The sequence below is a fragment of the Tetrao urogallus genome (assembly GCF_951394365.1).
Source record: "Tetrao urogallus genome assembly, chromosome: 8".
Taxonomy (NCBI): Eukaryota; Metazoa; Chordata; class Aves; order Galliformes; family Phasianidae; genus Tetrao; species Tetrao urogallus.
Genome location: NC_136821.1, coordinates 10,211,450 through 10,225,544, shown reverse-complemented (window position 1 = coordinate 10,225,544; position 14,095 = coordinate 10,211,450). Strand labels below are relative to the sequence as shown.

Below are 14,095 nucleotides of genomic sequence, written 5' to 3'. Positions count from 1 at the left end.
ATATAACAGGAAGCAATGTCCTTAGAAAATAATAATCAAATAACTAGTGGAAAAAAGTCAGGATTGGGGAAAAAGAAAAATTATAAAAAATGTGTAGTTTAATATGCTTTAGAATATAGATCCTGTAGAAGAATCTGAATGGGGTTGTTGACATATTGCTTACACAATTTCTTTTTTTTTAATCAGGGTGTGGTGTTTGTAAGAGAATGATGCCGTCTTTTCAGCAGGCAGCCACAGAACTGAAGGGTAAATATGTAAGTGAGAAGATAAACTTCATATGAAATACAAAAAGCCCTTTTAGACACTCTTTTTTTTTTTTTTTTTTTGAGCATTTAAAACCACAAATATTTATTGAAGTGGGGAATTTTTAATTGAGCTAAAGCAAAGCCAGGAATGGATGATGTTGTTCCAGAACCACTCAGGATTCTCGATTCTCTCTTTTTTTTTTTTTTTTTTTTTTTTTAAATTCGTATTAAAACTTTGAAGAATGAGGTGTTAACTCACCATTTATATCTGGTGTGGCTTCTGTAGGGAAAAATGGGTTCTGACGCTGTGTAGTTGATCTGCTCCTAACTGGTTAGTCTGTGGGCTTTGGGCTTCCTCAGCTTGTTTTGATAAGATAAGTAAATGTTTGCCACACTGAATTTTGTTAGCTTTTTGGCTTGATGTTTCAAGCCAAATGGATGTCTTTATAGTAATAGTTAATCAACTTTTTCAGTGGAGAGTCAGTGTCATGGGATGGGTATTACCCTTTGTTAGCTTGATTGTTCTCCTAGCAAGTGAGCTTAAGCATTAATAATTAGTTTCACTGTAGCTTTGTTAACAAACAATTTATATTGGGCTGAAATAAAAACAAAATTTGATCCTAATAAAATCATGTTACAGCAATAACAATAACTTAGTTACCTGTTTGTACTAATAAGGCATGCTGAGTGCTAAGCAAGTTGAAGATGCTTGTCAAGTAAGATATTATGCTTTGTGCATAATTTGTGTAATACCCCTAATACTGGAGTGGCACAGAAATAGGCTTATAGTAACTTCCATAGGTCAGGCTGGATCTGTTCTGATCCTACCCACTGAACCAGTCACTGTAAGAGTTTTCAGGTTTCTTTAGGAGAGGCAACAAATGATGGGGAAAAAATGAAGCACCACAGTGCATTACTAGGGAGGTTCAGGTCAGCTCATCTCTTAAGTACTGAGTGTGCTCACACTTCCCCAGCTTTTCCCAGCTAGTTGTTTTTCAAGTGTTTTCTTTAAATCCTTGCTTGCTTAGGGCAAAAAGCAGTGGGAGTTGTTCAGATTTATTTAGGATATATATTTTCTAGCGTGCTTCTATCCAGCCAGGCAGCATTGAGATTCCCTCTCTCCTTGGAGGAGGGTGTGCTGCTTTCTGTGGAATGGTGCTCCCGTCCTGCATGGCAGGTCCATTGTGAGGTGTGGGTGGACAGGAATTAGAAGCATGAACACCTATACAGATGTCAGAAAGGAGGGTTATGCCACTGCCTCCAGTGTCTTTCACATGTATCCGTTCATCTACATCTGACCTAATTAGATTTCTGAGTGGGATGTGTACAGAGTTTGTCATTTCTAAAATCTTCTGTGCTGTACCCATCATAAATTGTCTGTGCATTGCCCGAAAGCAACGTTGACCTCCAGATCAGGCATTGCTGGAAAGTTTATGATTGGTTTGGATGGAGTGAAGTTTTGGCCTTTTAATCAGACCTGTTCATTAGCTGTCAGAATGTGCCAGGCTTAAAAGTGATTATTACCACTAGATAGCAGGAAAATGAAATACCGTGTGCCTTATTTCATAGACCCTAAAATTGAAAAGGTGAACTGTTTCTGTTGTTGGTTGTTACATTCTTTTGGGACTAGTCCTTTTATGTTCCATACTGCTGCTGAAAGGAAAGCTGAGTGGCACATTCAGTATTATGCTTAGAGTTTGCAATTTCTTTCTGATCTGGAAAAGACCAGCTCCAAGTGAGATGAAGATGACTTATATTCTTGGCACAAAAGATTCCCATGATTTGTGGCAGGTGGGGTCTGGTGAGTGTCTGTTGCTGGCGTGCTATGGCCCAAATGCAGGGAGGAACTTGTGGTCAGCAAAGAACTTCATCTGCTTAATTTCTGTTGACTTTGAGTGCACCAGAAGGCTTCACCCAGTAAAGAGATGCTTGAGTGTGTTTAAGTGCTTTCTTCTGGTTCTTGTCTTTTTCTTTCTTGTAAAAACTGGAGACTTTAGAAGCTCCTACCCTTATTTTAGAAGTCAAAATCAGCTTTGGTTAATGTGTTCATTAAACTTAGCGCTAGGAAGGCTTCAAGTGGTGATGTGAAGCTGAAATCTGAAGCAGCCCTTTTGAAAGGAGTTTTAAGCAATGTGTGAATGTTGTAGGAGAACAGGAATCGTCAGAGTCCTGTAAAATGTGACCGGCTATGGATTTAGATTACAGATAGCTTGTTTGGAAGCAGATGAACTGTTGAAATCTGTCAAATGTCACTGCAGAGATGAAAGGAATAAACTGATCCCCGGTTTGCTCTGGATGTTGCAAGAGGTAATAAATTTCAATTACAGTTAGAGTCTTTCAGTCATTTGCTAAAAGCAAATTAGCTAAACATCTAAACTTAAGTATAGAGGGAGGATCCAGAATTGGGTAGAAAGTGTGCTCGTGGCCCCTGCCAGACTCAGTGGTACATAATTATGTGATTATAGGCCAGGTAAAGCATTAACTTTTGTCGTTAAAAATGAATCCCATTGTAATGGGCCAGTTATGCTTCATATGATATATGAACACCAGTATGAATCCAGGTTCTTGTCTCTTATCAGTCACCAGTCTGGCTGGACACAGTTCAGTTGGTCCTGTTGAATTTACCTGTCCTCAAGAGGTGGCATATAGGGTAAGGGAAAGGGAGAATTGATTCTTGGTATCTAAAATGATTTTTAGTCAATCTGATTTTTAGAATTACAAGGAAAATTCAAAGAGACTGGACCAGCCAGAATAGATCCTACTTCTGTACTTCTCTCAGTTAACTTTCCTTTCGCCTTTCTCAGGATAGGTGAGAGAAAACAGAATCTTCTGACTTTCCAGCATACTCTTGGAAAAAGTTGACCTTCAAGCAGGGATTGTGTTCTGTAAGATTTATTTCATGCTGGCTCTGAGCACGTTTGGTTGGTCTATTCAGTTTGCTGCATCAGGAACCTGGTATTAAATTCTGATGTGATATTTCAGCTCAAAGAAGAAAATCCTGTTTTTGGAGGGGGATGGAGGAGGAGGAGTTTGGATTAAAACCCTGCTGCTGAAATGATTTAAGCTGTCAGTGCCATTAAAACTAAGCTAATCTTGAGGTTGTATCTCGGCAACTGGCTGGTTGGCTGCAGAACAGCCTCAGTGTGAAACTCACACCCATGGAAAATCAGAATTAGTACCATCCTCAGATTTTCAGATCAAAAATCTGAAAGGCAGTTGAATAGGGCACAGAGCCCTGAGCGTGGAGCTTGGGGTGGACTGCTGGGTTGGAGGGCAGATTGGAACAGAGCCTGAAGAAAGGGAAGAGCAACTCTGTGTTTCACTGTCTGTGAAGTTGCTCGGCTTCCCTACCCACCTTCAAGTATCTGTAAGACAAGGCTATTTCAACTGTCACTGCACCCTACCAGTTAGGCAGCTAATATATTTAAAATGCCAGGTGGAATTTCCAGGGCTCATGGAGCATGTTTTACTTTTACACTGAAGTAACACCTATTTCCCCACCTCCCCTCCCCCCTTCATTCATTAAGCGCAGCTTTAAACTGGAATAAAGCCAGTGCTTGGTCAGGTAGATCTGGATATGAGCTGAGGTTGTAAAATTGTTGCTGGAGTGGAAATCAAAGAAGTGTGGTGGAACTTGTGTCCTGGTTAGTGTTTGGGTATGAACCAAGCTGTGTACTTGCAGAAGAGGAAAAATATCTAGTTAGAATTGTAGCTTAAAATACAAATACGTAAGGAGAGCACAAGTAGTGAGATTGAGAGAATTTCCTTTTCGTGATTCTGTTAGTGGGTGAATAGAAAGAAATGGAGAATCTGCAAGAGAAATGAGTAGGTGACAAGATGAATGGTGTGTGTTTTCTATGGACTAGGCTCAAATATTGCTCTGTCTTCCCTTGGTCAAAATTGGAAACACTTCATTGCCTTTATGAAGTCCCTCTTGTTTTACAGCAATATGAATTAAATCAGAATCTGCCTAAAGCTTGCTTGGCTTTGCTTTGTGATGTTACTACTGCATTATAGGAATCAATATTATTGTGTTCTGTTTTTTCAGGTTCTTGCAGGAATGAACGTTTACTCTGCTGAATTTGAAAGGATAAAGGAAGAATACAATGTCCGTGGATATCCTACAATCTGCTATTTTGAGTCAGTTATATTTTGCTACTCTTTTGGAAATCATACACTCAACTATAATTGCATGTTCTTATCTTCAAGGCAAGGACTAAACCTTGTTTTGTTGCTTTAATAGGAAAGGAAAGTTCCTGTTCCATTTTGAGAACTACGGTGCTACTGCGGCAGATATAGCAGAGTGGCTGAAAAAGTAAGGCACTGAACTTCATGCACTCTACCTTTTATGTACTTTTCATTATTTACAAAATGTAATGGTTTAGGATCAGCCATCTCTCCCTCATTCCCTCTGCTCAAAAGCGCAAACAAAACTACCCTGCTGAGATTGGCTGAACTAGCACAGAGAGATTGCCTAATGTTTGTTTTTCAGCTTGCATGCCTTGCATTTTACAACTGCATTTCATCTGTAATAGGAGGCTGACTGGACTGAAATCAATGCAAATGCACAGATCTTGTCTTCGTTAAAAACGCCAACTTAAATTTCCAGTGATCTTGGGTGCCTGAACTTAATGTCTCATAAAAGGTCTGACTTTGGTTGTTTTATAAAAAATGTATGTGCCAAGTGTGCAGTTTTCTTTGCTTCTTCAGCCTTCGGATGGAGCCTTTAGAGTATCTTGCAGAAACAAGCAGCAGATCAAGGCACCCTGAATCACTAGTCATTTTCACAAAGTTTGTGTTTCCTGTTGTGACTTGAGTGATGTTGAAAGCATCTTCTTCTGCCTAAAGGCAGCTATTTGCAGTTGTAAATATTCGGGGGGCTGAATGAGCATGTGGGAATAGAATTTGAGAGAGGGAGACAGAACAAGTGTGTTTATGTATGTCTTTTTCTAAATAGTTGGTATTCAGATGGTGCAAATCAGCACATCATTGAAGCTGGTGGAGCAGCTGGAGGGAGCAGAGCTTGTTGAGTGATAGACGATTGCCTTTAGCAGCCAGCTCCAGCTCTCAGGTTTTGTAGAGTTATGAAGGTTCTCCCTTGTTCCTTGCAGCCAAGGAAATGCTGTTAAAATTAAGCTAGTATGAGGAAGTGAAAACTTGGAAAATGTTGCAAGCCATCATGATAATATAGCTTAAGAAAAGTGGCTTACAATAGACATGTTTTACTGCACCCATATGGGGATGTATGAGTCATTCTGGGTAGCCCAGGGTCTTCAGCAGTGGTAGGTTTGGTGGTTCAAAGTTGGGAACCCACAAATGTGGTGACAGATAGCATCCCTGTTAGCATCAAGAGGTACAATCATTGAAGGCAAGCGTTGCCCTGTGGATGATAGAGAGATTTAGATGTGGTCTATAAGCTTCATTTAGTTCATTCAGTCTTTCAGATAGAAATGACCAGGATAGCAACTCCAGCAGTGCTGAGGAGGTGATGAGCCCATAGAGCAAGGATGTGACTTCATCACCTGTACTGTATTATGCTTTTTAGTTCTGTGAGGATGTGTTTATCTCTTGGCTACCACATTTGAAACATTAGATGTCTGGGGTGGGCTTTTCCCATGTCTGCATAATATCCAGATAATCCGTGTAATATGAAGAGCTTTTCTATCGGTGTTGTGACAGCAAGTGAGCACAGCAAAAGCAAAGCAGAACAGCTGCAAGCTCTTCCCAATGATAATCTTTGCTAACAAGCCACTGTGGGCTTTGGCTGATATTCCAGCAGTCCAGAGGTAAAGGCAGCTGTTTGTCCTCACTTAGTGTTCAGTGCATGCTTATTAGCTTCCCCGAAGATGATCTGAGCAATAGCCTTCTTGCCCCTGTTTTGTATAATAAATATGACTTTTGAGGAAGCCACATTGGGAAATTATGCATACTTAAATCTTGTTAGTAGTTAATGTTGTAATTAAAACTATATGCATGGTAAATCTGCTACATGCATAATGCTGTATTACTCTGGGGAATCCATAGTATAGTGGTATATACTCAAGTGTGGTATGGCAGGGGCTTTAGGAAAGCCAGAGATTGTGATTAGGTAGCTGCAGAAGGCGTATCCTTTGTATTGCAGAATAGTATAATACTAAAATTCTCACCAGATACCTCAAGCTAGAATTTAATATCATTACTGTTGTCATTTCCTGTAGTATTGATGTCTTGAGCAGTCTCCTCACTTCTGAGTTAGGAACACTGGCTCCCTTTTCTGAGAACACAGCTACAGCGAAATGAGCAGAGAGCTGTATGCATAGCCATGCAACAAGACCAAACCCAGAATCTAATATTTAGTCTCCAAACTCCCTGGCTGTCAGGTGTAGTTCTGGGTTTCCCATGCTGTGTCGCTTTGGATGATTCTCAAGTGGTGACGTTGGAGCATAGAGGCCGCTGCCAAGATGAAGCTGCTGACCTCAAGAAGTGGCTCTAGTAGGAGCTGCTGGCCAGTCAAGCAGGTGTGCTGAGCGGCAGGAGCACAGTGCTGCCTGAGTGTCCATGGCAAGGAAAACCAACTTGTTTTCGTACTGTGCTTGCAGGTGCCCTTTTCTGTGCGTTCTCAAAAGGGAATCCAGCAGATGCTGTGCCATGTGAGATGACCTATTTTCTGTGGACATTAGTTAAACACTGCAGAAGTGAGACTGTTTTCTTCTGTCTCCCCTTTGTCTATTTTGCCCTGTAAATGTTTTAGGGTTAAATGCTGAAAGCGATTGATCTGTGCTGATTTGAAGCATAGGGCTGCAGAGTTAACAACAAAGGTTAGAATTGTTTAAACTGTACAAAGGATGTTTTTCATGCACTCTCAGAGCAAGAGCTCTACCAGTTTGAAGGGCTGTGGTGCCTTTTTTGTTATTTTGAAGGTACTTCCTTAAGTTGAAGCGTCCTAATGCATCAGCCTAGAGGTCCTTAACCCCCATTAATCTTCCTAATAGGCACAGACTATTATCTTGTGGAGTTTCAGATGTTCTTATGAGGCATGGAGGGAAACCGTCACACACTCTTTATCCAACACAGCATTATTAATATGAGAGATGCTATCTTGTATGTGCCACATTTCTTTTTTAATCTCTCTCATACCGCTGCATCAGTTTGGATGGTAGTGAAGCCAGACAATTTCTTGCTGCCTTCAATAGCTGCTTAGTTTTCTTGCTGTTTTTATGTACTTCTCTTGGGTCTTTCCTTAGCACTAACTACTCAATTAAAGCAAGAACTTGTCCTCCGTACTTAATTCAATTAGCTCTTGATAACTCTTCCAGACTTCTGTCATCCTATTTTTGGACTTCAGGCGTTGGATGTGCCTTCTCTCAATTTTAAATGACATTTTAGATTTTGGTTGTTGTCTCCTCCAGGCCTTGAGGTGCTTCTTACCAGCTCCTGTGTAGGCTTATTAGCATGCACAGCATTTTAAATTGGGCCATTTGAATAAACATCCTGTGCCCTGCTTTACTGATTCCTTAGTGAAATAGGTCATGCCAGGCCCTGCTGAACACAGCTTTTGTGGTACTTTGTGGCTGGTGTGTCCATGTTCATCATACTCAGCCAACTCAAACCAACTCTCTTTCCAAATAAATCATGTTATGATATTTTCTGGAAGCCTTCATTTTTCTACCTGTGGATTATTTCTGTCTCTTAGAGGCTTGGCAGTGATGCTCTAGTAAACTTTGTGACATGGCTCCTTACTCATCACAACCCTACCTGTGCTGTGGCCATTTCTGTTACAAACTCTTGTGAATGGTAACCTACGTCTTTTTCACTTTGAGCTGCTTGGTCACCTTTGACGTTTGTTTCTCGGTTTGTTGATCCTACAGGCAGCATCAGAGATGTGCAGTTTTGCATGTATTGCTTAATATTCTTGGATCAGACAGATTGCTTACATCAACAGCACTTGCCATCTAAATTTGTGCGTCTCTACTGCTTTTTTTTTTTTTTTATCAAACTAGGCTTTCAGCCTGGTAATGAGCAACGCAGAATAAATGAGTTATCATCTGTTTGCCACTCCTTGTTCCAGACAGATAACACAATAATACATTTTAATCAAAAGTAGCAAATGTGTTTTCACGAGGAATGGGGCAACAGCCAGACCTGTACTTTGCCAAAGAATTTGAGGAATTCTGTGGGATATTTGGGACTCATTACTGTACCTGGCAAGGATAAAGTAGCTTTAAAGTTTGGCTCCAAATGTTCCTGTGCTTGGGTGTACTTTATGTGAACAGTGCTTAAATAAATACAACGTCAGTTCACACAGTTTAATTCACATCTGCCAAATTTTCTTAATAATGTACCTTGATAATAGGAAAAAAAAAAAGCAATTGTTCAGTGGACTGAACTGGTCCGGAGGATCTGAGGTTCAGTTTCCAGATGTACCAGTGTGTCTTTGAGCAGCCTCCCTGGCTCCCAGCCATGAAAGATGGTTAAGCTCATGCACGATCATAGGGGAGTTGGTGCAACATGTCACTTATCTTTTAGATTAAGCATGCAGTCTGAGTAGCTTTGCTGAATTAGACTTGTGAGGACACTGTCAGGAGAGGACAGATGCTTCCCCAGGTCAAAGGGTTGTTCAGGGTAAAGCCATGATTTCCTGGGTTAATGTCCTAGTAAATGTTGCTCCTTGGTTCCAGCATTGCAGCTCCTCCTTTCTCTGCTGGCCCTGGTTGTGCTGTCAGTATTCAAGGTGACTGATTAGATTGGCTGTTTCTGCACGCTGCTTTTCTCTTTCATTTGCAGTGACTCCTGTGAACTGCTAAGTGTGAGTGCTTTGAGAAAGGGAGTCTCCTGCTGAGAAGGCTGAAAGAGTAATAGAAAAACACATCTGATTTTTATAATGTAATAACCAAGCAATCTGGTTATCTCTTCGTTCTGTCCCCTTCCATTTTTGATCTGTCCTTGTGAGATGCTTGTGGAGTTTTTCCTCTCTCCTTCAATTCTGTCTGAGTTTTGGCGTTTATCACTTCTGAATGGGAGCAATTATGGAAGCTGCTCAGTAGGGTTACTTTGTCAGACCTCTGTGACCATTTGCACAAAGGTAGTTCCTTGCAGTCAGACTTGCTAAAATTCCTCTCAGCATCAACGAGCTGCTTTTCAGCTGTGTCTGTTTGTCTTGTAGCCCACAGGCACCTCAGCCACAGGCTCCGGAGATTCCCTGGGCAGATGAGGAAAATGTAGTTTATCACCTGACCGATGAGGACTTCGACAAGTTTATAAAAGATCATTCATCTGTCCTAGTGATGTTCCACGCACCATGTGAGTTTGCTTTTTCTATTCTGTACTCTGATCCAAATGCTTGCAAACAAAATCAATGACAATTTGTTGTGTAGGTTTCACGGGGCCATAAAATCAAAGTCCAGGCATTTCTTGTTTCTTAAGCGCACAAGGTACGATGTGTTTGTAAAGTTGCTGATTTTAAGTTTAGGACAGAGATGTGCTGCTGGAAGAGGTATTTTGTAGGCTGTCTATTATAATTCAAGAGTGTCATAAAGCTTAAGTAGTTAGATCAACATTGTTTTGTAAGATTATCCCTATTTTTTGTATCCCTGATTTTCAGCTTGTCTTTTGTGCTACTTGCTTTCAAGGCAGTGCTCTGGTTGTTTGAGGTACTTGAGATCTGTGAGCTCCTAAGTCTTTGTTTGCAGCCACAGTTCATTCTCTGGTAAAGTAGAGGGTGATGGTCATTATGTATTTTGCTGAAGGGTGCTAGTAAGTTATGTAAATTTAGAAAGTCTTTTGAAAACTGACTGATAGTGATCTTAATGGCTTTTTGGCTGAGAATGAATGAGGTTAATTTTTCTGGTGCAAAATGCAACAGGTTGCCCTAAGGTATTGCCCTCCAAGCTGTTCCAGCTATGTTGCTCTCCTGTATCTTGTATCCTCTGGGTTGATGTGGAGGATTGCATTGTTTGCATGCAAACGATGTAACTTGTTACAGCTGCGTAGCTGGTTCTACCAGTTCTTTGTATCTTTAGCTGAAAGTTCAGGCTCAGATCTGCTGCATTGGATGGTACGTGACTTCTGTCTCCTCTGGCTGCTGGTGCTGCCATTTGCACTTGGATGAGATGGTCATTTTTTCAGGCAAAAACTGAAAGGGTAGCAGTCTGGAGGTAGGCTGCGTGCTCACAGTCAAACAACCGAGGGTCTTGGCACAGAGGCTAAAATCCTGCTTCCCTTCAAGTCAGCAGGATTTAGCACCTAAATACCTCTTTTGAAGGTCTGCTCATAAGACTTGCTTGGAAAACACAGCATAACAAATTTCCACTGCCTGATGAAATGTCTGGCCATTTGATCCACGGAAGCAGGTGACTGCTGTTTTGTTGCTGTGTTCATTGGATTGTTTGTAATAATGAAGGCAGGTCTGGAGATTAATGCCTGGTCTGAAAACCAAAGTACAAGTAGCAGAACTGATGGGGCATGCTTTGCTTAGGGTTCCCCTTCGTTACCCAAATCCTTCCTTCCCCCAGCTTTCTGCACGCCCCAGTGTGCAAGAGACAGTGCTGGCTGCTGCTCCTCTGGGCTGCAGAGCAGCTGCTGCCAGACAGGAGTGTAACGACTGAGCTTCCCTTCTTTTCCTCTGTGCACAAAGGATAAGGGTCTTTGTTTAACCGCAGATTTTTATGGGGATTTATTAGTATTTGAAAGAATTGTTGTTTTTCTGAGTTTGTAATGTGGCAAAGGAGTTCAATAATCTATTTAGGAGGAGGCAGAGAGGAGGGAAGAAATCGAAAGTTGGTCCTGTAAACCGTATTCCTTTAGGAAGCCAGATTAAAAATAAATGAATACCTGCAGCTATGATCTGATTTTGTAGTAAATTCAAGTTAGTTTTAAATCCGAACAGAGCTCGGCTCAGTTTTTGTTTATTTTGTTAATATCCTCTATAGTACACGTGACACAGTTTTAGGGGTGATGTGACCCATTTGGGGAGGAGGAGCACGTCCAGCTGAGTGTTCTGTGCTAAGATGCAGCAATACTTTGGCATGTGCTGTATTAAATGCTGAGCAGAACTGTTGCAGTCTCCTGACAACGTGTTCCGGCTGCTCAGAATTGAACTAAAGAATGTTACGTACCAGAAAACTCAATTTTAAATGAAACTTGAATATTTAGGGCATGAATAACTCAATATGTTTTATTTTCATTGAAGTGGTGGTGGTGTGCCTACGTGCAGGATCCATCTTGTAAATTTGTAAATGGTCTGTGATTGGAACAATCCTCGTGGGCAACCTCAGCAGAGGGTGCAAGGCTTACAAACTAATTAATGACAGACAGCCATCATGAATAGTTATTAATGTGATTTACTGTGATTAAAAGACCTTCTCAGAGCACTTCTTAATTTTGTTAATGGAGTCACCTTAGGAATAATAGGAGATAAATTGCTCTAGGAAAAAAGAGAAAGCAATACAAATGGAGGATGTTGTACTTGTTTTAAATTTTGTGGCTGAGAACATGAGAGTTTTTTCTAAAACAATATGACTTAATTAAAAAAAAAATCGAAACACATATAAGATAGGCCCAGAACTTGGGATATATTTCTTTATAACTAAGACTAAACAAAGGCATTTCATCGTTAGCAAGGACTTAGAGTGCTGTGTCCCCATGCAGGATACACATGGACTTTTTTAACATGCTATAAATCCTGTGTTTTGGAGAGGCAGAATTATTTCAGTGATGCTTTAATTACAATTTCATAGTCAGAGAGCCAGCGCATTAATATACTGTAATGTTAAGATGCATGTGGGGAAAATGGAAGCTGCAAGTGCTGAAGGTACACTTGAGCCGAACGTATCTATAGTAAATAGCTGTGAACTGCAGAATTAGGTGCTGTGATGAATGTGACCAATTGGGTCTCCATGCCTGTGGCTACTAATGGTCACCCCTGAGGACCATGCCATCATGATTCACAATCAGCTGTGCTCAGTAGCCCAATTAGAAGTGTTGCAGCGTTATGTGAAATGAGACCTGGTGTGTAACCAAGTTCAGCTAGAGCAGCTGTGTCTGAGTTAAACGTATCAGGAATGTTTGTCGAATGCAGCTTGCACCTCTTGCTCTCAGAGGCCTTACACCTTTCCTGCAGTGATGTAGCACAGCCACCAAACAGAAGATGTGCTGCTTTGCGTAGCTGCTGCTGGCCCTGAGAATCATGGGTGAATGCAGGTGGGATGAGTTTGTCCTGCTTTCATTTTGCAGGTCATTGAGGGCACAGTAGGACTTTTAACCTTCTGAAACTCCTTTGTATAGATTTTAAGAGGATGTTCAGCAAAGCTGAGCATTTAGCAAAGGTCAGCAGCAACTCAAGGAGCCAAGAATCTGAAGGCACGTTTCCTCAGTCACTGCCGAAGAGCAGGCAAGCATTGCGTTCCTTCCTCCTTGAGAATTATGTTGAAATTTTATAAATGCTGGTGGTAAGCATATGATTATCCTGAGCGCATCCAGACATCCTGAGAGTTCACTCAGCTTTGCTGCTCATGTCATGCAAAACTGTTGATGAAGGTGACTGATCTTGCAGACATTCCAAGTGGGTCTTCTGTGTTGCTACTTGTCACAGAAGAGAATTTGGTTATAAACTGAAATCTCCAATGTAGCGCTCTACAAATGGAGAGCAAATAAATGGCCCTTTGCCCTGGAGGTTTTGGGAGTTGTTGCTTGAATTGGCCTTATTCAGTAGTAACAGTTCAGTCTCTAAAAGAATATGCATCACACCAAACAAAGGTGTACTACAGCTGTAGCACAGCCTCAATAAAGACAGCTCATCATAGCTTTCTGATAGCAGTGAAAATAAGAACTCCATGTCTGTCTGTGCCTCTTAATATCCATGCTATATGCTGATCAGTTTATTTAGATGTCTGAGACGACAGCTGGGTGCTGAGTGTCTCCAAATTTAAGTGATGCTGCCAGTCAAATGTTTCTGAATGCTTAGTGACACAGGGACTCACTGGGACTTAAAATGTTCCTGAACCACTTCAGTGCAGAAGAGTCCTGTTTATTTTCAGTTGTCCCCGTCAAACTGCTGAGTCAAATGCTAGTTTTAAAATAACACTGCCCAAAATATTTGCCAAATTAGTGCAGCTTGCAGTCTTTCAGACTGGTTTTTGTCAAATAAAAGAAAAATAATAATAATTTCCTGTTCCATATTTTTTCCATCTTTGTGCCCCAACCCAAGATCTAAATTTTGCACAAAATAACCCCAACTAAGTTGCTTATAAGTTGATTCAAATGCTACTGAAAGGTGTTTGAAATCTTGCATTGAAATTAAATCCAATTCAGCAGTGGTTTTTAAAAGTGTCTGTTCTTCATGCTGGAGAGTTACTTTTCACTGTGCTTTGTTAGCACGAATGACCACTAATGTTTTAAAGTGTTTGCGTTCAGGATACCTTCTGTGTGGAACCATGTCCTGATGTCACCAGAAGCTGCAGCCTCCCTGGGGACATTCAGTGAGTGCAGATCCCAGTAACCAGCAGCTCTTGTTGGGTGAGGGTTGGCAGCCTCCCGTGGTTGCTCTTTCTCCCTCTCACACGCTATTTGCCATAATAGCATTTCGCCACAATAGCAATTGTGGTCTGATACTGGTGCCAGGGGTAAAGGAGAGGAGAAAAGACAGTTTGGCCTTACTTTGAGTATGCATTGACATTTTAAGAATTAAACACTTATAGCATCATTTTCTGCAGTATTTCTTCCTTGTGTAGGAGCTTAAATTCATGTTAAGCCTGTCTTTTGCCCAGTTTTCCTTATAGGACTACTTCTTAGGCACTGTATAAGTTATAGCTGCAGAGTATAAAGTTAGGAAAAACATGGCTAGTGGGTTATTGAAGCTGTTGCTGTTTTCTTTC

General features: G+C 41.0%; 1 protein-coding gene across 1 annotated transcript in view; it reads left to right on the top strand.

The window, feature by feature from the left end:
• The window catches only part of PDIA5 (protein disulfide isomerase family A member 5), a gene marked incomplete at both ends in the record, with an annotated part of 90,495 nt that overhangs the window by 36,057 nt on the left and 40,343 nt on the right, over positions 1-14,095 (top strand). Inside the window, 4 exons of the mRNA XM_079539145.1 lie at positions 187-254; positions 4,294-4,385; positions 4,489-4,560; positions 9,388-9,524. Coding sequence (XP_079395271.1) covers positions 187-254; positions 4,294-4,385; positions 4,489-4,560; positions 9,388-9,524 — 369 coding nt within the window. The remainder of the gene's footprint in view (positions 1-186; positions 255-4,293; positions 4,386-4,488; positions 4,561-9,387; positions 9,525-14,095) is intronic.